General features: G+C 45.3%; 1 protein-coding gene across 2 annotated transcripts in view; it reads right to left on the bottom strand.

The window, feature by feature from the left end:
* The window catches only part of kalrna (kalirin RhoGEF kinase a), a 146,774-nt gene that overhangs the window by 80,176 nt on the left and 44,138 nt on the right, over positions 1–22,460 (bottom strand). For both annotated transcript variants that reach the window (XM_085434963.1, XM_085434964.1), the window contains exons 4-15: positions 21,020–21,212; positions 20,572–20,745; positions 20,413–20,496; positions 20,131–20,262; positions 19,010–19,132; positions 16,649–16,771; positions 16,311–16,502; positions 14,533–14,664; positions 12,524–12,622; positions 12,314–12,445; positions 8,791–8,913; positions 76–267 (exon numbers count right to left, since the gene is read on the bottom strand). In XM_085434963.1, the coding sequence (XP_085291089.1) occupies positions 76–267; positions 8,791–8,913; positions 12,314–12,445; positions 12,524–12,622; positions 14,533–14,664; positions 16,311–16,502; positions 16,649–16,771; positions 19,010–19,132; positions 20,131–20,262; positions 20,413–20,496; positions 20,572–20,745; positions 21,020–21,212 (1,699 nt within the window). The remainder of the gene's footprint in view (positions 1–75; positions 268–8,790; positions 8,914–12,313; positions 12,446–12,523; positions 12,623–14,532; positions 14,665–16,310; positions 16,503–16,648; positions 16,772–19,009; positions 19,133–20,130; positions 20,263–20,412; positions 20,497–20,571; positions 20,746–21,019; positions 21,213–22,460) is intronic.

The raw sequence follows: 22,460 nt of genomic DNA, 5'->3' as shown, positions 1-22,460 counted from the left end.
ATAACTTCAGGCTGATGCTTCAACACACATCTATCACTTGTCTCTACATGGAATAAATAGCAAAACTGTCCCCACCTCCTTAGTGTGTGTGTGGAAGGAGACAGACATGTCAAGCAGCAGCTTCCTGTGTTCCACCCGGCGGACAAAGTCCTGGATTCGCACTTCCAGGTGTCTAGCTGCCTTGTAGATTTCCTCCGGGTCACACTCTCCTGTCTGCGCAAGCTGCTCGGCTGCCTCCAGCAGCTTGTCTGCGTTGGTGTAAGTGTTCTGCAAGGTAGAGAGAAACATTCCCTTAGTTTGGTATAATGAACCACAGCTGGCAGTGCACGATACCAAAAAGCTGAGCGCAACCGTTTTTTGGTGCAGTTTTCCAGTTTTTATACTTCAATGTTTTTATCGACATTTCCAGCGTTTTAAACAGTCGCCCTGAGCAAACACATTCAGATACAGACCAACAATTGAATTCTGCACTGCTGTCCAATCACAGTCTCCATACTTTTTCAAACCCTCTGCCTTTCCTCTGACAGTCCAGGTCAGTTTGTCCAACATAACATGTGACCACTTTTCCTTTTGTCTCCAATGATTGATTCTTCCAGCCCCTAAAAGTCCAAAAATCAATACATATTGATGAAGCAGGGCTCTCTGGGTAGATGCCCAGCAGACAGTGTTTGCACCACCTGTACTCCAACTGTCACGATACCCGGAGACAGATCATGTGTTTTGTGTGAGGAACCAAACGCCGACCACAGGACACAGACTGAGAGAAACTGAGGGCGTGCCGTTTATTAAGGCACACTTACAAACTGAGAAACACCGACACTGGGAAGAACTTATACATAAACACAAAACCCGGATCACTAGGAAAACCTTGGAAATGTTGACATAAGAAATCTCGCAGTGCAGCAAAGGTCAGGGGGAAACTCGCACAATATACACAGACAGGAGGTGATCGGGAAGTGGAACCACATGGGGAAACAGCTGTGGACAAATTAAGAGTGAGGAGACAGAGGGAAGCTCAACAAAGACTGTCAAAATAAAACAGGAAACACAGAGATGCCGACCTGAGACACGTGGGCACGACACGGAGGCAAAGCATGAATCATAATGAAGGAAAACCACAAAACTCAAATATATCAGAAGAACTCAACTCGAGGTTCACAGGAGCTGGAACCAAAGACCCAACAACGTCTGCACTAGCATCTGTCAGGATTTGTGGAGCTCCGGACAGTCTCACACACACTGACACAAAGTACCCAAATACTTCAAACAAACATCAGGAATATCAGGAGACCACCAATTCAGTTTTCAGGGGTAAGGTCTCATTGTCATTGACTCCTGTAATCATCTCAGTCTTGTGTGAACGGATTGTTCCCGGGCGTTTAAACATCTTAATATCAGTTTTCATTGCCTGTAACCTGTTACTGACAGACTCTTGGTCAAAGGCAGCAGTTACATTATAAACACTGAAATGTGTCTTTCTTTATCGTTTGGTCTTCACGGTGTAGGAGCTGTGGTTCAGATGTGAACGACTGATGTTTGGTTTAAATAAACTGTCTCAACTGCAGGGATTTGAAAAAAGAGCTTCTTAGAGATATCAAAGTTTAGACACAGCCGATCATACGGGCGCTGTTTGAATGAAGAGCTGCTATGTTCTGAAGCCTTTACTCGCCCATAGTTTAAAGGCTCCTAAAGCTCTTCCTGCTGAAAAGGATGCATTATTGCATCAGGATAGACTGGTGAGAAAACACGGTTTGGTGAATCCTTAAAATGTTCAAATGGTTGTTTTTATATCGGGTTTAATTCTTAAAAAATCATGAACATGAATCAAAACATGAATCCTCCTTTTGCATTTTTAAACAGTGATTTTGTTATTTGAGAATCTCTTTCCTCTTGATGTAAATATAACATTGATCCGTCCGTTCTCTTCCACTTATCCTTTTCCAGGGTCGTGGGGAGTCTATCCCAGCTGTTTCAGGGTGAGAGGCGGGGTACGCCCTGGACAGGTCGCCAGTCTGCTGCAGGGCTAACGGTGTGTTCACACCGTAACACCAAGACACAGACAACATTCACACTTACACTCACACCTATGGGCACTTCAGAGTAACCAATAACCTAGCCCCACTAACTGCATGTCTTTGGACTGTGGGAGGAAGCTGGAGTACCCGGAGAGCAGCCACACAGCAGGGAGAACATGCAAACTCCACACAGAAAGACCTGATGCTGGAATTGAACTCAGGACCTTCTTGCTGTGAGGCAACAGTGCTGACCACTCATGAGTTTGTATAATTTATTCCGAAAACTGTCCAAATGCATCACTTTGTTTTATGAGGTTGAAGATCAAATTTCAAATCAAATTCAAATTCAAATTCAAATTTTATTTGTCACACACACACAACCATACACAGTATGACATGGGGGTGAAATGCTTGTAGCTGTACAATGCCCGACCATTAAATGACAGAAGAAAAGTTTTACAATATTTACAATTTACTACAAAAGTTTACAAATTAACTTAGGAATTTACAGTAAAGAATGTGCAAATAGCAGAAGAGATTATAAAGATAAGGATTATAAATTATAGGAATTATAGGATTATAGGAAATGTGTGGTGGTGCGTGTGGTGACGTGTGTGAGAGTCCAGTCTTATAGTGACGTGTTTGGGAGAGTCCAGTCCTACACCTGGTTCAGGCCCCGAATAGCCTGGGGGAAGAAGCTCCTCCTCATTCTCTCTGTTTTGGCCTTAAGGGAGCGGAAGCGCTTCCCAGACCTCAACAATGAGAAGAGTCCATTGTTGGGATGGGAGAGGTCCATCATAATCTTCCTAGCTTTGGACTTGCACCGCTTGGTGTAGATGGACAGCAGGTCAGGGAGCTCTGATTGAATGATGCGTTCTGCCGAGCGCACCACCCTTTGCAGATCTCGTCTGTCCTGCTTGGTGCTGTTCCCAAACCAGGTGCAGATGTTTGCCGTCAGGACGCTCTCGATGGTGCAGGAGTAAAAGTTCTTGAGCACCTTCAGTGGCAGATGGAAGTCTCTAAGTCTTCTGAGGAAGAAGAGACGCTGACGGGCTTTCTTAACCAGGGTGTTGATGTGACAGGACCATGACAGGTCCTGAGTGATGTGGACACCCAGGTATCGGAAACTGTCCACTCTCTCCACTGGCGTGCCACTGATGATGAGGGGTTTGTAATTCCTCGCCTGCTTTGTAGTGAAGTCCACGATCAGCTCCTTAGTCTTGCTGATGTTTAGGAGGAGGTTATTCTCCTGGCACCAGGTCTCCAGGTTCCTAATGTCCTCCAGGTAGGCCGTCTCGATGTTGTCGGAGATCAGGCCCACAACAGCAGTGTCGTCAGCAAACTTGACAATGGAGGTGGTGTCGGATGTGGCTACACAGTCATAAGTGTACAGTGAGTACAGCAGGGGGCTTAAAACACAGCCCTGAGGCACTCCAGTGCTGAGTGAGATGGAGGGGGAGACTTGTTTTCCCACCCTCACTGATTGGGGTCTGTCTGTGAGGAAGTTGAGGATCCACTGACACAGTGATGAGCTGAGTCCTAGATCCGTCAACTTGGTGAAAAGCTTAGAGGGAATTATTGTGTTGAATGCTGAACTGTAGTCCACGAACAGCATCCTAACATAATTCCCTCTGCCAGTGTCCAGGTGACTCAGGGATGTGTGGAGCAGGTGAGCTATGGCATCGTCTGTGGAACGATTAGTCCGGTAAGCAAACTGAAGTGAGTCGATGGTGGCAGGAAGTGAAGAAGTGATGTGATCTCTCATCAGTCTTTCAAAACACTTCATCACAATTGAAGTCAGTGCTACTGGACGGTAGTCATTGTGGCAAGCGGGCTGTTGTTTCTTTGGAACAGGAACAATGATGGACTGTTTGAAGCACGTGGGAACCACAGCTTGGGCCAGGGAGAGGTTGAAGATCTCCGTGAACAGCGTTGATCAGCGCAGGCTCTAAGGACCCGGCCAGGGATTGCATCTGGTCCTGCTGCCTTCCTGGTGTTCACCCTCCTGAAGGTGTTCCTCACGGCATGCTCTGTGATGACGAATGCATTTTCTTCACTGGTGCACTCCGAGCGCGCGCAGCCGTTTGTTGTTTTAATTGCTGCGGCGTCGAAGCGAGCATAAAACGTGTTCAGCTCATCAGCCAGTGAAGCATCGGCATTCATCATTGAAGAAGCTGGTCGTTTATAGTCCGTTATAGTCCGCAGTCCTTTCCACAGGCTCCTAGAGTCGCACTGTCGTAGCTGTGACTCTAGTTTTTCCCCGTAGCTCCGCTTTGCCTTTCGGACCGCGCTGCGCACGTTGTAGGACGCAGCCTTGTATAGGTCCATATTACCGGAGACGAGCCCTTCATTGTAGGCAGCGGTGCGTGATCTCAGAGCGTCGCGGATGTTTTTATCCACCCACGGCTTCTGGTTGGGAAACGTTCGGATGATAGTTCTTTCTGCTGTGTCGTCCGCTAGTTTCCCGATAAATCCCACAACCGCTTCCGTAAACATGTTGATGTCATCAGAGCTGCGCCGAAACATGTCCCAGTCTGCGTCATCCAGTGCGTCCTGCAGCGCGGCCACCGATTGGTCCGTCCAGCGAGCGACCTCCCTCCTGATTGGTGGTTGCTGCTTTAGCCTTTGTTTGTAAGCAGGCATGAGGAAGATGGCGGAATGGTCCTATTTCCAAATGCCGGCAGGGGCTGAGCCTTGTAACAGTTCTTGAACGGGGTGTAGCAGTGGTCTAATGTCCTCGTGCCCCGGGTGGGGCAGTTGATGTGCTGGTGAAGGTTGTGAAATGTCCGTTTGAGATTCACTCTGTTAAAATCTCCCATAACAATGAGTGCGGCATCTCGGTGAAGTGTTTGTTGATGTGTGAGAGCCTCATGTAGCTCACATAAGGCAGTGTCCGAGTCCGCGTGAGGCGGAATGTAAACAGTGCAGGCAATGACCGCAGTGAATTCCCGAGGGAGATAGAAAGGGCGACACTTAACGATCAAAAGCTCCAGATTGGGCGAGCAAGAGCGTGTGAGTGGGGAGATGTTTGTGCTGTTGCACCATCTGTTGTTCACCATCAAACACACTCCACCACCTCTTTTCTTCCCCGACTCCATTGTCCTGTCCATGCGGTAAACCGAAAAGAACCCCGTCGGCTGCACGGCGTGGTCTGGTATCGCTGGGTTCAGCCAAGTCTCAGTGAAGCAGAGGAGGTTGCAGTCCCGAATGTCTCTCTGGAACTTGATTCTGGCTCTGAGGTCATCAAGCTTGTTCTCGATGGATTGAACATTGGCTAGCAGGATACTGGGCATGGGTGCGCGGTGTGCGCGAGCCCGTAGCCTGTTCCTGATGCCGGCTCTTTTACCTCGAGGCCGTCGCTTAGGGTCGCGTCCTTTGTTCTCTCTCAGGATCTCCTTTGGCCAGTTTGGATCCGGAGTTAAACATGGTGAAATGTTCGCGTATTGCAGACCAATAGAAACCAGAATGTCTCTACTGTAGCGGATTTGTGTGTTTTGCATGATGCCCATGCAAGATTATCGCAGATATAGCAAAAAGTGACGAAAAACTGCAAAAAGTGGAGAAGTTAGGGCAGAGCATCCAGCACGGCAGCCGACCTCACCGGCGCCATTTTGATGTATTTAGATACTGCCAGATTTGATAAGAAGAGGAGAACATCATCGGGGTAGAGATATATAAGATGCACTTGTCATTCATTGGATCCCAGTCAAAGCTCGGTGTACTCTCAGTGCTCCAGGCCGAGGGCCAACAGCACTGGTGGAGGAGGGCACCCTTGTTGGGCAGGTCGCTGTTATTGGTTTAGAAGTCATTCCATTTGTTATGCCTGCCAATCGGCTCTGTGTATAAGATTCTGATCCTCTTGAGAAACACAAACCAAAACCCAATCTGGGAACCACATTAGATGGAACCGGCCGTTCAGTTCTATCGAAGGCCTGTTTAGCATCCAATGATATCCAAGTATCTTTAGTATCAGTTTTCTGACATTATGTGTAGTAATTCTTATATTATGTAAGAAACTTTGAATAAAACCATTATGTAATCACCTTCAGAAGATTCCTTATACATTTATAGAAGAGGGCGTAACCTTTGTTCTTTGAATTTTTCAGGTCCTGGTGTTTTGCCACTAATGTGCAGTGTCTCTGCAAGGGCCTGATGTCCACTTACGAGGACATTACACTGCCACAGACTAATGTCCTCTTATGTGGATCTCATTTTTCTCAGAAACAAATATCAGGTAAAAAAAATAAAAAATCAGGTGATTCTTTGTTTTTACATTCATCAGGTGCCCATCAGCCCAAACGGCACAGAGAAATTAAAAATGCACTCAGGTCTTAGGAGCTTAACTATGCATTTAGGTTACACGCTGTGATTCTGCAGGTGTTCATATGTGTGCGACTGTTTCTCTGTGTTAGCTTTATGACTGCACAGGGTGGACCCGCGTCTCACCCTACAGTGTGGAGGGGCTCCAACCCCCACAGAGAGCTGGACAAAAGGTCGACTGATGGTCCGACACAATAAATACATCAAATAAATGCTCCCACACAGAGGCTACGTTCACACTGCAGGTCTTAATGCTCAATTCCGATTTTTTGATCAAATCCGATTTTTTGATCAAATCCGATTTTTTGATCAAATCCGATTTTTTGATCAAATCCGATTTTTTGCTCAAATCCGATTTTTTGATCAAATCCGATTTTTTTACAACAGTATGTTTGACTGATGGCCTTAATGTAAAGACTTCAGACTTCACGTTTCCCAATTTTTGCTTTAAGTTATTTTGTTATTTACATAATAATGTCGATAACCTAATAATGATCCTTATTGCTGTTTTAGAGGAGCGCTGCTTCAAAGGATAGCTGCAGATTTCTGTCAGAATCTGCAGAGACAAAGAAAATGTTCACGTTTCTCCAACGTTGTCTTCCCAACAGTTTCACTGGATGGCCAGGAAGTGTTCGTGATGTCTTCTCCGGCGCTGATAATTGGCGTCTGTCTTCTGTCAGTGACGTAAAAGACGGATTTAATACGACTTGACCATCAAACGCTTTCTGAAACATCGGATATGTATCGGATTCAGGACCACATACGAAAGTGACCCAGATCGGATTTGAAAATATCGGCTTTGTGCCGTTCACACTGTCACACCATGATCGGATAGATGGTCGCACAGGGTCAGAAAAATCGGATTTGATGCGCTTTCGCCTGCAGTGTGAACGTAGCCTAATGTAGACTCCATACAAAAGGCTACAATGTTATCTTGTCAATAAGCTGCAACAACCAATCACCTGTAATAAGCCTGTAACTGCTCATGGACAACCAAGTGAAACAGACACAATCCACATACCAAACGTTGTACACACATATTTGCATTGTTAACAGAGTTTTCAGTGTCATCATATTTCATATTAGGACGTCCTAATCAGCCAACACGTCTTTGTAGTGAAGCAGGCAACTGAGCCAACGCTCTCTGAAGAAATGAAGGCTTAAAGCCGGGAGGAGAAGTTGGAAGATGAAGACTTCAGCGGGAGTAAAATAGTATTTGAGTCATTCTGTTTGATGTTCGGGAGGCTCAAATGTTCCTAATCAGATGAGGAGAGCAATGACACAGCATCACATCACAAAGCAAGACTTGCAGACATGTGCCACGTCTTTCTGTTTGTGCAAATATACTTAGATATTCATCTGACATGTGCTAAATGTATCCATGTTGCAAAAAGGAGAGTGAACTAACGAGGGAAGGGACAGAGAGACATGTAAACACTGGTGATCTGAAGGATAATCCTAATCCAGAGTGTAAATATCCGATCATACAACTACTCTTTATAGGATTACCACTCGCTTCTTTATGGGATTATCCCTTTACTGTATTAACCAGTGTAATAGATTCCAGTTACACCGATGCTTCCTGGTACTTACAGACAGCTCTGACATGACTGAAGTCAAAAAGGGCAAACTTTTAATAAAAGATCAAAACTTTTTTCCATATGAAGAGAATAAAATGACAGAGGAGAGATGACAAAAAGAGAGAACATCGCAGCAACAATAATGTTGTACAAGGACCTTTATTGTCTGAAGCCTAAAAATAAATCAGCCCTTGGACTTTACGCCACACGGCCCCGTGCACCGGCAGACGAGGGGGCCAAATCTGACCGACACGCGATCCAGTCTTCACAACTTCAGCTGCATATAAAGTCAAGTCAACATCCATTTTCATCTCACATTAAAACCAACCACAGCCGACCAAAGCGCCAAAGTTAGGACTGCAAAAATAAACACACAATAAAAGATAAAGTTAGGCGGCCGAGTGAGCTGTTCATGTGAAGTTTCACACGTGCACGAGATTAGGAGCAGAAAGGCTGGACTGATCGTCTTCAGTACCAACACTCGGCTGTTTGTTTAACACATGACAAACTGCAGCGGTGAAATTGAGGAATGGATGTGGATAACATCTTCTGCAGATCTTTCAGAAAAGCCTTTGACCATATATGGTCGTGTAGAGGCATTTCCTAATGCTTCCACCAGCAGACACGGTGGTTTAGAAAATTTGGAATTAATCAGGGCAGATAACTAACAGATGTTTGCACAGTGAGCAGATAAACGTGATTAAAAACTGGGCTGATTTTTTTGCTTCTTCTAGGCAAAGCTGACCTTTTTTTATTTCTACTGCTAACAAGACCTGGACGAATTGGACCTGCTCCTTTCAGCTAAACTGCAGCACAACATAACAAAACAACAGAGAAGAGGAGCCTTCAGAGTAGGATCAAATCCAGTAACTTACCTGAGCTACATCTTCGAAGTCGTCGTGTCTCTTCTGCAGGGCTCGGGCTCTGTGGAGGGATTTCCCAACGCCCGTGTGTTTGCTGAGGAAAGCCTCGCCATGGTTTTCTATCCAGTCCATCACCTGGACGGGAGAAAACACCTTCTTTAGATCATCCCGAAGACACAGCAAAGATTTAAGGTCACCTGCTAAACCTCTCGTTGCTACTTCCAACTCTTATTCTGCCGACATGTGTAGAAATGCACAAAATGGTCTCAGAGCTCATGAATAAAGAATGAAATCAATGAAACCTTCATGATCTGAGTGGGAAATGTAGGTCAGTGCAGCTGAGAAGAGCAGGATGTCTCCATGCCATGTTTTTCATATACGAGTGTGTTATGAGCTGTTAGCTCTGTGGCTTTTGTAGCCTTTTCTCCCCTGGACAGTAACCCCAGTACTGGTTCCAGTTCATCTGAGACTGGGAATAAACAATGAAAAAACATGTTTTTGGCCCTGTAAAGGTTTGAGAGCCACTAAAACTCTGACTAAAATAATTTGCTGAAAGAAATTGTGATTTCTTAAAATATATTATTGGCTATTAAGTGGCATAGTGGTGGTCCCTCCTTTCCACAAGGGGGTAGTGGGTGACCTGCCCGTGGAATTTCAATGTACAGACTCCAGAGTCAACCTGCGCCTCCACAGTTTGGTTAACTGAGAAAAGTCCTACGAGTGTATGGTTCCCTGCAGCTGACTGGTTACTTGTTCACTTGATTCTTGTATCTGGTGACGTCAGACTGTTTCCACTGCTACCACTGCTGTGTGCCATGTAAGATCAAACAAATCGATGCCTCTTTTTTAAGGCACAAACATGATGTAATCAGAGTTTGGACATGAAACCAAATGTTGGATCTCTCACTCATTACCCTCTGAGTCTCCTGCAGGACAAATATATGTATATATAGCTTGTACATAGCTGTGTAAATACAGTGACAATAATTTGAAGACATTCAGATCTCCAATGATAAATGGAAATGAGGTGCACGGTGTACTAACAGAGGCCCATTCTTTCCATTAAATGTTCATACTGAAATATTGACACATCTTCATTTCTGCATGTTATGCATGACTGCTGCAATAAAATATGAACCCAGGCAACCCATCTTCTGTCCAGTAAGACCAGCAGCTCAGGCAACCTCTGGATCCTAAGGATTAACATCCAGCCTGTCGCACATTAGCAAATTATGTGTTTCAAGGCCTTGAAGCAACAGCGTGCACTCATGATGTCAGTGCAGCAGCTGGAGCCACAGAGACGTCAGTGTAGGGTCACAGTGCACAGACTGAAACTGCAGCTGGACTGTCTTTGGTGATCTGCACACATCGTACGCTCAGCCTTCACGTCTGCATCTCTCACTCTTCATCTCTGGGGTCATGTATATCCTGTAGCATTAGCACTCGTGCAACAGCCTTTTCTAGTGATTTATGCACGATTGTATAAGGTCGCTCTCTCACTTTCTGTGCCTGTGCCTCTCCCTCTGGGGGCTCATAGAAAGTGATGCATGACAAGTACAACTTGCAAAGCTCTGCTTTAAGTGAATTTATAACCCACTGATATGATCTCTTCTTCAGTCTGTCTCTTTGTCTTCTTACTTCTCTTAAACACTCTCCCACAGTCTCCCCTGGGTTAAATAAATATTTGCATGGCGCCAAAACTTAGAGCATTCATCTGTGAGTTTGCAGCTCTAACTCGCTCTGCCAAGGCCTGTTTGTACATACACTAAATGCATCAGAGCTGCAGATACATCAGGCCTGTGCAAATGAATTCAATGTGCTGATATGTGTCTGTCCTCCAGAAAAGTTAAAGAGTGTGTTTATATTTCCCCAAAGAAATATAAACACACATATGTACAGCTGGGCCTTGCATGAAAATTCAACAAAATGGGATTCTTAAATAAAACCTCCTGTACTGTGCAAAAGCTTCACCACACATCATCACACTGACCGACCTGGCCAGCTTTTAGCAAACGCTGGCACCACCAGGACCTGCATGTTGTCAGAGCTGAGCTGGTAAATGCATTAGTGATTCCAGGCCAGTCACCGTCCCAACCACCTGCGTGCTTATAGCCAGCTAGCTTTCATGTGTGAGGTTAATTTGTAGAAGCTCAGACGTTCAGTCTTTGGAAAGCTGTACGGAGCTTTCTCCTGTTTGGTGCGGCTCTTCCTTACAGCATAGCTCTACACTCAGACGTGGAAAATACAACTGAAACATGGAGTAAGGTGCAAGAATGCCACCCCTCACTTTCTTTATTTAATAAAAATGGGAAATACTAACAGTGACACATAAATGGAAATAAAGAACACTGACTGCTTCAATAAAGACTGAAAGTGCTTCACTGTGTTGCTTTCACTTGATGGTTTATTCCTTGAGTTTGGGACCTTTTTTTGCCTGCATGACTCATAGGTCATAGGTCAGTGTTGAGTGGATTACTAACCTCTCTTTAGTCCACTACTGATTTTAAAGGAAAACTATTGCTCAAGTCCACTTACATTAAAGTCAAAATATAAAGAAATGTGGGGGAGGCTGAGACTTTTGCACAGTAATGTTTAACCATGTACCTGCTGTTCCTTACTGAACCTATAGGTGGCACCGTCTGAATTGGATGCATGTGTTAAAGCCCAGCACACTGTTGCTGAAGTTTGATGCAGAGACACTGAAAGTCGTTTCATGTTAGTGATTTTATTTAACAAAGAACAAAAAGCTGCTCAGGCAGAATTCAGAGATGAATGATGCGGTGCTTGGTTGTATCTCACTCCTGGTGCCTCACTATCTGACGCTGGGCTTACACCAGAGCACTTTGTCACCACAATGTTCCCACCACACACGTGGGAGACACAGAAGGCAGCAGAGAACATCACACACACATCGGTCATTGCTGTCGGTGATGCACGAGTGTCAATGTGTCAAACTGGAGCCACAGTGAAATGTGGGGTCCCAGACTGGGAGCCCATAGAATGGGCTGACTGTGGACCGTCCACACTAAGTAGAGTCTCCAGTGGGGCCCATTGTAGGCCTGCAGTGTATGTATGCACAGCATGCCCACACTCTAGATGTGGACTGCAAGCTTGCCCACAGGAAGCCATGTGGGGGGACCCCCAAAACTGCTGTGGGCTTTGCATTGGCACGCTGAGTTCCCTGCCCACACTGCCCGACAGTTACAGCTACTGCTACCCACTGTTGGCCAGCACGGGGACGTTTGCTAGGATGGGATGAGAATATTTCCATCAAAATCAAAACTGTAATCATTCTCCACCCTGTAGACATGTCCAGGCACGCGCGCCATGATTTCACCACACAGCTCAGGAGATCACAACAGAGGCGCAAGTGCAACGGGGCAAAATGGGTCTTCCACTGATAGATGGAAAAATAGCAGACCATCTGAAAAAAGAAGCTGGTCTTCAATGAGAAAAGAAGGACGGAAATATAACGTTTTTATGGATCTGTTCTCAGAACCTTTTGGTCACACCCTGAACATTGCTGTGTGTTTACCTGTTGGACATCTTGCTGGAATACACAGAGCTGCAGTCTCTGGTGCAATCGGACCTTTCGATGTTGCCAAATGTTCTCCAGACGCCGCTGATGGTGAAGAACCTCATGAACCACGTCCAAGATACAGTGCACCTACAGAGAAACACAAACGTTAGCTTAATCGGTAGATGGTGTAGGCATGTTTCCTATTGGTAACACAGGGACACTGACCGCTTTGGAGTAATTTGCAGTGGCTGTAAGAGATTCCGAGTTGCCTGGACTGAGAGGCCTCTGGAGGACATCCAGCAGGGCTTTACCATCCTGACTCACCTGCAAACACATAAATCACATGAATCACATGAGCAGCAGTCACCGGTGCTCCAACTGTAAAAGTCTTAATATGTTTCTAGGATTTAAAGTATGGTTGTGGTCATTACAATAAAACAAAAAGACGACTCTGCCACCTACAAACTGTTCAACCTGAGCGCTCAAAGAGCTTTATACAACACGCCCCATTTAACCAGCTGCTGTTGTGATTTGTCACCATGACCATGAATTGAATCCCTGACCACCAATCACAGGATTATCTTATTTGTGACACTTTAACAGATTCCCCGACGACAGTGCTTCTTTGTCCGCCATGCTTTGCACAGTGTGTAGAGGTCACCAACTTTCAGCATCAAATGCTAATGACCTCCAAACTTCATGTGGCACTTCAGATTAGTTCGAGAGCAGTTTGTAGAGAGCTTAATGGAACGGGCTTCCATAGCTAAGCAACTCTGAGGCTTTACATCACCAAACACAACGCAAACCATCTGATGCAGTTGGGTAAAGCACACCGGCACTGGACTCAGTGGAGACGTGCTCTTTGGAGCGTCGAATCATGCTTCTCCGTCTGGCGATGGATGAATCTGGGTTTGGAAGCTGTCAGGATAATGGCACTTCTGACTTGAGCATGGAGCAAGTTAGATGTGGAAGAACTCTGACTAGCACAGAGTCCTGACCTCAACCCGATAGAAGACCTTCAGGGTGAAATAGCCGGGACCAGACCTTCTTGTCCAACATGTCTGAGCTCTGCTAAACATTGTGGAAAACAATCACTCTCAGAAGAGTGGAAGCTGCTGTTGCTGCAAAGGGTGGGCCATTAAAGCCTTATGGATTAAGAATGTGATGTCACTCCAGTGCATCTACACACGTATGTGGGTGAAACCAGAAACACACATTTTCCTTGAAGAAATAAACATGTAAGTAATAATAAACTTTGGGGCAACAGTCAGATGTCTGCACTTTCCTCACCTTAAGAACTCCAATACCAGTGTCCTGAACTGCAGTGACAGCAGTCCTTGTTCCCGTTGAGTCTGGCACACAAACCAGTTTGTTCTCAGCTGTGGGTTCTGGTTAGAGTGGTGTTCTAGTGTGCAACAGATCTGACTATGAGGCAGAACAAGCTAAACTGTCCCAGCAGCTGCAATCCATGACTGTGAGACTCGAGACTACTCACAGCCATAGGGGACCACTGCAGCACAAATCCAACACGCTCATTAGCAACAACTACAATGTCAAAAAGAGGTCGCAAAATATATCTGATGCACCTGTACAGCCCACCCAAGAGAAAGGCTTCTATAAATGAATTAGCATGGTGCATGTCACATTTGCATAAGTATGCAAAAAACAATGTTTGTCACATGGTTGTACAGATTATTGAAAACCAGAATCCAAAGGATCTGAAGCCACTGCAGGCATGACTGATCCCACTAAAGAGGAAGTCTCTCCTCCTTTAAAGCAACCATGGGACTATCTCTCACCTTCACTCATTTAACCCCCGTCTAAAGATAAAACTCCAGAATGCTGCTGCGAGCACAGAATACATTTACTGAAGTGTCTTCACACAACAGCTTGAAGGGTTAGTGCAGCAACTGCCCGATGGCACCCTGTCATCACAGCCAGTCTCAGTCCGCAGTACTGGCAGCATCCACAAGAGGCTCTGGAGCCCAAATATTTCAATGTTTTTTACACGTGACATCATTTACAGCGAAGTTTCTGGACATTAAAGATGTTTTAAATCCTAAATGTTTTCCAGACAAACAGGTTGTGGAGTGACCACATTACCAAAGTGATCAGCTCTTCACAGATCACAGACGCTGCAGGCACACAGCGGCGTTGTGCTTTGTTTTTGTGTGATGTTTGTCAGCTTCAGCTGCCGCTAACATTCATTTGAGTGAGTAGGTTGGGCGGTTTACCTCAGTGTACGCCTGGGTCACTTGCTCGTAAAGGCTCTGGTGACGGTGAATGGCAATCTCCAACTCCTGCATCTCAGATGGTAACCCGCCCTCGCTGCAGACTTTACACCAGGTCTCCACCTCAGACAGAAACTTATGAATGAAACAGACACAGATGGATTCATACAGTGCGTGCATTCATGAGAAGATTCATTCAACAAAATGATGTTTCTCTGGTTCCTTGACAGTATCAGATATTCTGGGTCAGCTTTGGTCTGTTCCATATAACCATGATCAACGTCCTTTTGTGGCTTACTGTCCGTATGGGAGCGTTTAATCTACCCTTCTCTGCATCACTACAGTAATGCTTCAAACATAGATGAAAGTAGAACAGTTTTCTTCATTTTTAAGGTGGTAGTGTTGAGATAAAGTCCTGCAGTTCGGACAAATATTGGGCCTAACATCAGGCAGGTCAAGGTCAGCCAGAGTCCAGATGTGGCAGGACTCAGTGCCTGCTCACATGAGCTATAGCTAGACTAATACTGGTCTGCACGTTTGGGAAATCTCATCAAATCTGCCTCTGAACCAGGTCACCGTCTCAACCAGGGTCAGAGTTGGGAGGCAAATTTCCAAAAATTCTAACATGCTATATATTACAAGATTTTCCAAAGGAGAATTCATGGATAACTTTAAATATAAATATATAAACAGGTGGAAATTCTGCAGAAAGTGCTGAAATGATCCAAATGATGGAAGTGTAAATGATCAACCCACAGAGGCCTGAATTCAAAGAAACGCCAAAAATGATGCAGCAGCCAAGTCCATGCTCAAAATGGTACTCATGGCGTCCTGGACATCTCCTCCCACATCTGGACCAGGGGAATACCAAAGCTCCTGGGATCGCCGTATGGACCAAAACTTAATGTCCCAGATGGTTTAGGTTAGACTATCAATTAGCTCATCCTCCACACCCTGACACCCTGCTCCAGCCTGACAGTGGTTCTGACCCATGTCTAATGCGGGACCCTTTCACATGTGCCACAGTGCTGAGGCTGAACCTGCTCTGACCTGTGAAGAGCACAGGGTGTCTGATATTCCACAGCAAATCCCAGTCATACAGTTAACCAATGCCAGCGAGGCGATGGCTGGTGTGGCACTTTATAAATAAAGCTGAACTGACCTGTGAATCCTTTTTTATTATCTCATTATTTCATCATAGTTTTTTGTTTACATGCATTCTCAACAGCCTCTTTAGAACCGTCTACATGGCTTAAAAGGAAGACCCACTTTATCTCCTCCCTGTTTTTCACACTCTACTCTCACTGTATCCTTTCTGTAGCTTTGCCAGTTTTCTTTCCATTTTTCCTCCTGAGTCAACACGTATCTGCTTTTCTGTTGGAGTCAGTGTCATCCAATCCCTCTCCTGTCCCCACTTCTCTCCCTGTCTTTCATCTCGTGCTTTCTCAAATGTTCTCTTGTAGCTAATGTCAAGGGCCCAGCAGGAATCAAACAGGTTCCATCTGTTGCCATGTCAACCTTCCAAGAATCAGCAGTAGAGCAGTTTGATCTATTAAATATAATCAGACAGCATAAATGTCCCATTTGCATGTTACATTTTAGACATGTGTCTACTGCAGAGAGACTTTTAGATTAGACAGTTACCCGATCAGTCACCAGTAAGAGGTGCAGCTTGTCCTCTGTTACATCGGTTAGAAAGGGTGGCCGACGTCCCCCCTGTGAAGGCTGGGTAAGTGAGTATCTGCTCAGAAACATCTGGGAAGGTTTTCCTGGGATCTCACCTGCTCAGCCTTCTGGTGAAAGACAGATGACATGGCCAGGATGGTGGAGCGTTCGTCAAGTGCAGCAGCAAAGCTTTTCCAGTCCTGATCCAGCTGTCCTGAGATCTGTTTAATCTGAGTGGAGGCGTAGTGGCCGGCCTCCGCCAGACGACTCGCCACCGACATGATTCTGTTGATGTTTACGTAGGCATTCTGGGAAGAAAGAGCCTCCATCAAAAGACTGTTGCTCCAACTGTCAGCAGTTTACACAGAAATTAAACCAGTTGACCTGCCAGTCATTTTTACAACACGATAAATGATAAATGAGGTTTGCAAAGAACTACGAAGGCGTCGTGTACCATGGAGTTCATGGCGAAGTGATTGTGTTGAGTCTGTAGCTCCACAGCGTGCTGGTAACCTCGGCCGATCTCCGTGTGGCTCTGCAGGAACAATTCCTTATTGTGGCTGATCCAGTCAAACATCTGCAGGCAGACCACACAGCAGATCAGTGCAATGATTCACACCACATGTAAACTCGTGATAACACAAAACATTATCAGTAATGCACCGAATCCCTCCAAATCCAAAGTCCCAAAGACTTCAGTGCAGACACAGACATACACAGCTGAGTGTCTACAGTGTGGAAAGTTAAGAAAAAGTTAGCCTACCCTGAAGGATGATGAAGAATTCATCCTTTCACGCAGATACGGGTTGGTTATTGTGCCTCGCGGTAACCACGGCAACCAAGACAGCCATTTTTCTTGCAGCGTTTTCCACAAAACAGACGCCTCGTCAGGCCTGAATGTTTTCCCGGCCCGACCGCGAGAGCTGAGTGATTCCCGGTGTAAACGGGTCCACACACCCCCACAGTGCCTCGCTGTGACAACACTGATGTGGACAAAAACCTTCTCTTTTTTCTCTGTTTGCTTTACAGTAAATATTTATCTGCATGTGGATTTCTGTATGGAGCAGCAGAGCAAGCCGCCAGTGTCTGTCTGTGTACGAGAGGGGCGCTTTTATGCTCCCATCAACAACACAGCTCTTATCAGGAGGCAGAGGTACAAGCTGACAGTAAGATATTATAAACTGTGCCTCCATGAACATAAAAACTGCAGCTTTCCTAGTAATTACTGTATTTTAATGTAGCAGGACCTGCCTGTGAGCCTGTACAACAGTGAGGCCAGTCTTTGTATCCCCATCACCCGAGCAGAATAACAACTAAAGTAAGTCATAATAATCACCTTTGCCTTTGAACAATAGCTACAGTCTGGTCCTGATATGGGAAATGTCCATATATAGCATTTTGGACTGAAACAGGAGTAGCTGTTGTAAACAGGCTGGTATGTTAATGAATGGAATGACGGGAATTCTAACATTCATTCACAATTCCAACTAACTCGGAGAAAGTAAAGCGATGTTGGCTGATTTTCCACTGGAATAACTGCGACTTATTCCTGTGTTTAGAGAAATGCCACAGGCTGATTCATCCAGGCCACAGTGGAGTTTCCCAACACAGTGACTGTACAGATGTAAAGAGCAGCTGCTTGCAGCTGTGCTGAATGAAGTAAATCTTCTGTGATTTTAGGTTATTTTTGTCAAAGTGCCTGAAACTATTTTTAGATGGCAGCGTCTCATTATGACGTGTGACTCAGTACACAGAGGCTCCATCAACAACAGGTCTCCATCACAAAGGGACAGTTTATTCATAGATGTTGAGCTACACTGCCTTTGGTGTTTACACATCATCTACTTCTCAGGACGAGAAGCCCGTTCTATCAGGTACAATCAGAGGTTTTCAGGTTTTAATGGTGATTTACCTTTTACATCACCATGGTAACTTACTGTATACGGCACAGCTCTGGAAGTACATAAGAGAGTACTGACCAATCAGTTCTCTAGTAAACAGCATGACCTAGAAGATGAGGTGTGACCTCGGTGTGCAGACAGTAAGAGGGTTTTTAGTCATTGTCTTTCCCGAGTAACTGTGTAAGTCTTGAACTTCATTCATACTCAGATTTCTGCTTCCAAGGAGCTGATCTGTCATTTTTAAAGTGGTGCTTTTTCACTCGTCCTTCTACCTGAACATTTGATTTTTAAGCAACTTCACACAAACTATGAAGCATTCATGCACAACCTCGAGGAATAAAACAGACAATGTAGCATCAGTTTTAGATTGTAGTTTTAGGCATGTTGTTGCTAGCAGCTAGACTATAATCATAAAAAGCATATTTGCACCAACAAGGTGATTCTGAAGAGTTATTAAAGTCCGGCATACCTCAGTATGAAACGCAAGCAAGCGACAAAGTGTGTCCTGAAATTATCTGAGGAAACTTGAAGGCAATTGAAGGTTTGCCAGGCCGAAACAGCAGACGAACAACATATTATCCAGCTGATAACTACCTCAGTGTGAAAACTTAGCCTTATCTTTCAATGTCAAACCCAAAGAAGAAGAAGATAGCCTCGATATGCTGAACTGTGGCTGCAGCTCAGGAGGTAGCACAGGTCAGCTAAGGCTGGTCATTCAATCCCTGGCTGCTCTAGTCTGCAGGTCAGGTATACTAACCCCAGTGCGTTTAACAGAAAGCAGTGCAGGTGAATGAGGCATGCATAACAGCATTGTATCAGAGCTGGTGCACACGCCAGCACAGGCCCCTGATGTCTTTGTACTCATCCCAGCCTCGTCCTTCCTCACACTCTCATCATATTTAGGTGTAACTCACTTTTTCTGCATCCTGTTCAAAGAGGCGCAGCTGGAAGCACTGGTCCAGCTTCAGTTTCCTGACATGCCACATCTGATGGAGATGTTGCCTGGTGGAATGCAGCTTATCCAGCAGACTGGCCACCTGTCAGGAAAAGCACAATGTGTCACATGACAACAGCAAGCTCATCGAGTGTGTCTTACATTTCATTCAGCACATCACTTCTGATCTGAATGTGATGGCAGGTTTTCTTTGGATTGAACCAACAGTTCATTACGTCTGTCTTTTACACTGCTGTGTTACTGCTGTGTTTAGTACTGCAGGTGCACAAGTGGGGAACAAAACAGCACCTGCATGTGTATAATTCCACAGTTTAGCCTCACCTTCTCACTCGCATGCCATTGGCCGGTTTGATATTGCCTTTATGATCCTCTTTAATCCAAAACGTAAAGCACAGATTTAAATATGAAAGATGTCTCACACTCATACATCAATGTAAATGCTGCTCACGCAGGCAATGCACATGTACTTCATGTGCTTAATGCAAACAAGTTCTGCACTCAAATTTTCCCTGTGGAGTCCTTTGGCTAATGAGCTAATATGCAGCCAGCACTTGTCAGATAATGAGGGTTGCTAACGAGCTGGCTAATGAGAAAAAATAAGGCTGTGGACTGAATCTTGTGTTATGATACCATGTGCTTTAAGCATTCAGCAGCTGGAAGGATGTGAGTTTCATTTAGTTATGAACAAAACTGTCAATAATCATCTAGACTCAGTTCACTTTTATCTATAGCACCAAATCACAACAACAGTGGCCTCAAAGCGGTCAACGTTACTGGTCATGTACGATGTGGGCCCTGATTATGTAGGCATGAAAGTATACCTGCAGGTTTGCAGTTAATATTCCAGTAAGTACTCTTATATAAGGCCAAAAGCATCTGCAAGCATCATGCATGGATGCATTAGTATCTGAATGTGCCACAGCAATTCTCATGTCTAGGTTCAAAGTTTTGTTTGCATCAGAAAGTATAGATAAACCACAACAGAAGCTACTATTCTTGTTTGGGGCCAGCCTGTGTTAACCTTAGCTTAAATAAAAAAGTGTATGCTGGGAGATCTTTGCTGGGCTGGACGTTGCTTACCTTGGGCACAAGGCTCTGAAAGTCAGCTGAGCCTGAGATGCAGTTTCTCCCTGAAAAGCCATCACTCGATCTGATACACTGGAGCAGCCTCTGGCCTTCCTGGTCTAATTCCTCCACTGGAGCCTTTAGCACCTGCAGGAGAGTAGCTTCAGTGGCTTTGCACAGTTCAAGCCTCTCATTAATAGTAGGAGAACACTGAATTGTGCTGGCTTTAGCACAGCTCGATCTAGAGCGATAACAAAGTCTCTGACTGTGTCTGCACCTGTACTGATAGTGACTCACCTTTTTCTTAAGCTGGGTGTGTTCCTCTATCAGTCGCCGAGAGCCTTCCACATCTGCAGGAAAGTCCTTCTTGGACAGGAGCTCCTGCAGAAGACAGGAAACACTGGTCATATCGGCCATAGCAGTTGCTCCCATTCTTTGAGCCTTTGCTGCCCCCACCTGCAGATCCTCCAGTCTGGACAGCAGATGAACAGCATTGGACATGAACTCCTCCAATGACACCCTGAGATCCATCCACTCCTCGTGGTTGTAGTCCAGCGAGCCTTCAAAGTCGTCTGTGAGCTGGGAGGGATCCACTAGCTTGGCAAGACCTTCAACTGACACCATGTTGGTCTGTTCACACAGACACAGGTTAGACGTGAGTTCTGACTACCTGCGGTGCTTCATGTGCTTACTACAGTGTAGTGACTGCAGCGTCTGTGCCACATATATAAATACATGCGTAAATCATGATGGCAGCTTGTGCAAATCAAAGATGCCTGAAAGTATTATTAGTTATTATCAGTTTGCCACACAAATAGCATTACAGCACTAATCTCTAATCATCTTACTGTTAATAAGGTTTCCTTTGAACGTGTTTTGGGTAAAACACACAAAGCCCACTGACCTCAAAAGAGAACTTTGCACTCCCGAAGTTCGTCTTCTGTTTCTGCCAAAAGTTGTCGGGCTTAATGATGAGAGCCACACAGATCTCAGCTGGGAAAGACTCCTGCAGCGTCTTGAGCAGAGGCTTAATCAGCTCCCACTTTGAACCTCGCATGTCAATGATGACAGTGAAGCCACGTTTGCATACGTCCTCGCTGACGGGACACAGACAAACAAGATGAGGAGGCAGAAGAGGCTCAGAGGAAATGATTAGTATCCCTGTTATACGAGACTTAAAGTGAACCAGACAATGCAGTTGTCTGCTACAGACCAATGTCTCAAAACCATCAGGTCCATTTGTGGTTGCCCCACAGACGGGGAGCGCCTGAGGCGGCAGCCTTGTTTCACTGGTGTCGTCAGCAGTCTGAATATGTTTGATATTTAAAGGAAACTTTCAGAGGGACATTTAGCAGAAGACGTCAATCTTATTCTGCTCTGCTGTGGCCTGTAAGTGACAGTCACACTGCAGGTAAAACATAAGTGCAATCCCATCAGATAATCTGGATGATATATTCCAGCATGGACGTGTTTGACGTTCTGAGCAGGTAAACTGTTTTCTGTTTGCAGAAGAAACTAAACACGCTGCAATAAAAGAAGAAGCTGCAGCGGGGGGCTCTGCAGGAATGAAACGTACTGTTTCTACGAGGAACATTATGTTTCCAGCTGAAACACAAGTAAGCAGGAATCAGGGGGAGCTGTACTTTAATATTGAGGTAACAAAGTGGCAGTTTTCAGTGTTTTCCTTTCTTTCAGTGCAACCAGATGTGTGCATGTATCTACCTCTAGCACAGCACATCCACATGCAGGCGTTTGTTGAGCACAGCTCAAGTGCTGGACGATGGCTTCTTGAAGCTGACAGTTGAGAAGATTTCTCCCAATCAGAGCCATAAACAGACAGAAACTCAAGCAGTTCAGTGCCTGACTCAGAGGAACTGCAGCATAACAACTGAACTGAACCCAAACTGCCACAACTCAGTGCCTAAAATTCAGTTACTGCAGCTGATTCGAGTGCCACAGCTCCACCTTCAGTAACATGCAGAGTCTATTAATACAAAGTCAGTTCATCCATTATAACCTGCAGACAGACCCCGTCACCCTGGAAACAGCAGTTCGATTAGCAAAAGTGGGTAAATGCATTTATGTGTGCATTAGTCTCTGACAGTACAGATTATTGTCAAAGGCCCTGGTTGCAAACTTTCTATAACACGTCACCACCGTGTCACATTTCCTTCTTCAGCAGTCGTCTCTAAACACAAACTGGCCGCCCTTTATCCTCGGGCTCACTCACATGTGACGGATGTGTTTGGGGTCCATTCTGAAGAGTCTCAGCTACACGCAGGACGGCATAAGGCCACTCTCACTGCAGTCCTCTACTGTCACATGGTCTGATCTACCACCACCCA

The sequence above is a fragment of the Copadichromis virginalis genome, linkage group LG16, assembly GCF_057382275.1.
Source record: "Copadichromis virginalis isolate Kocher_CV1m ecotype Utaka linkage group LG16, C_Virginalis_male_GT1.1, whole genome shotgun sequence".
Classification (NCBI taxonomy): domain Eukaryota; kingdom Metazoa; phylum Chordata; class Actinopteri; order Cichliformes; family Cichlidae; genus Copadichromis; species Copadichromis virginalis.
This window is presented reverse-complemented; position numbering and strand designations above follow the sequence as displayed.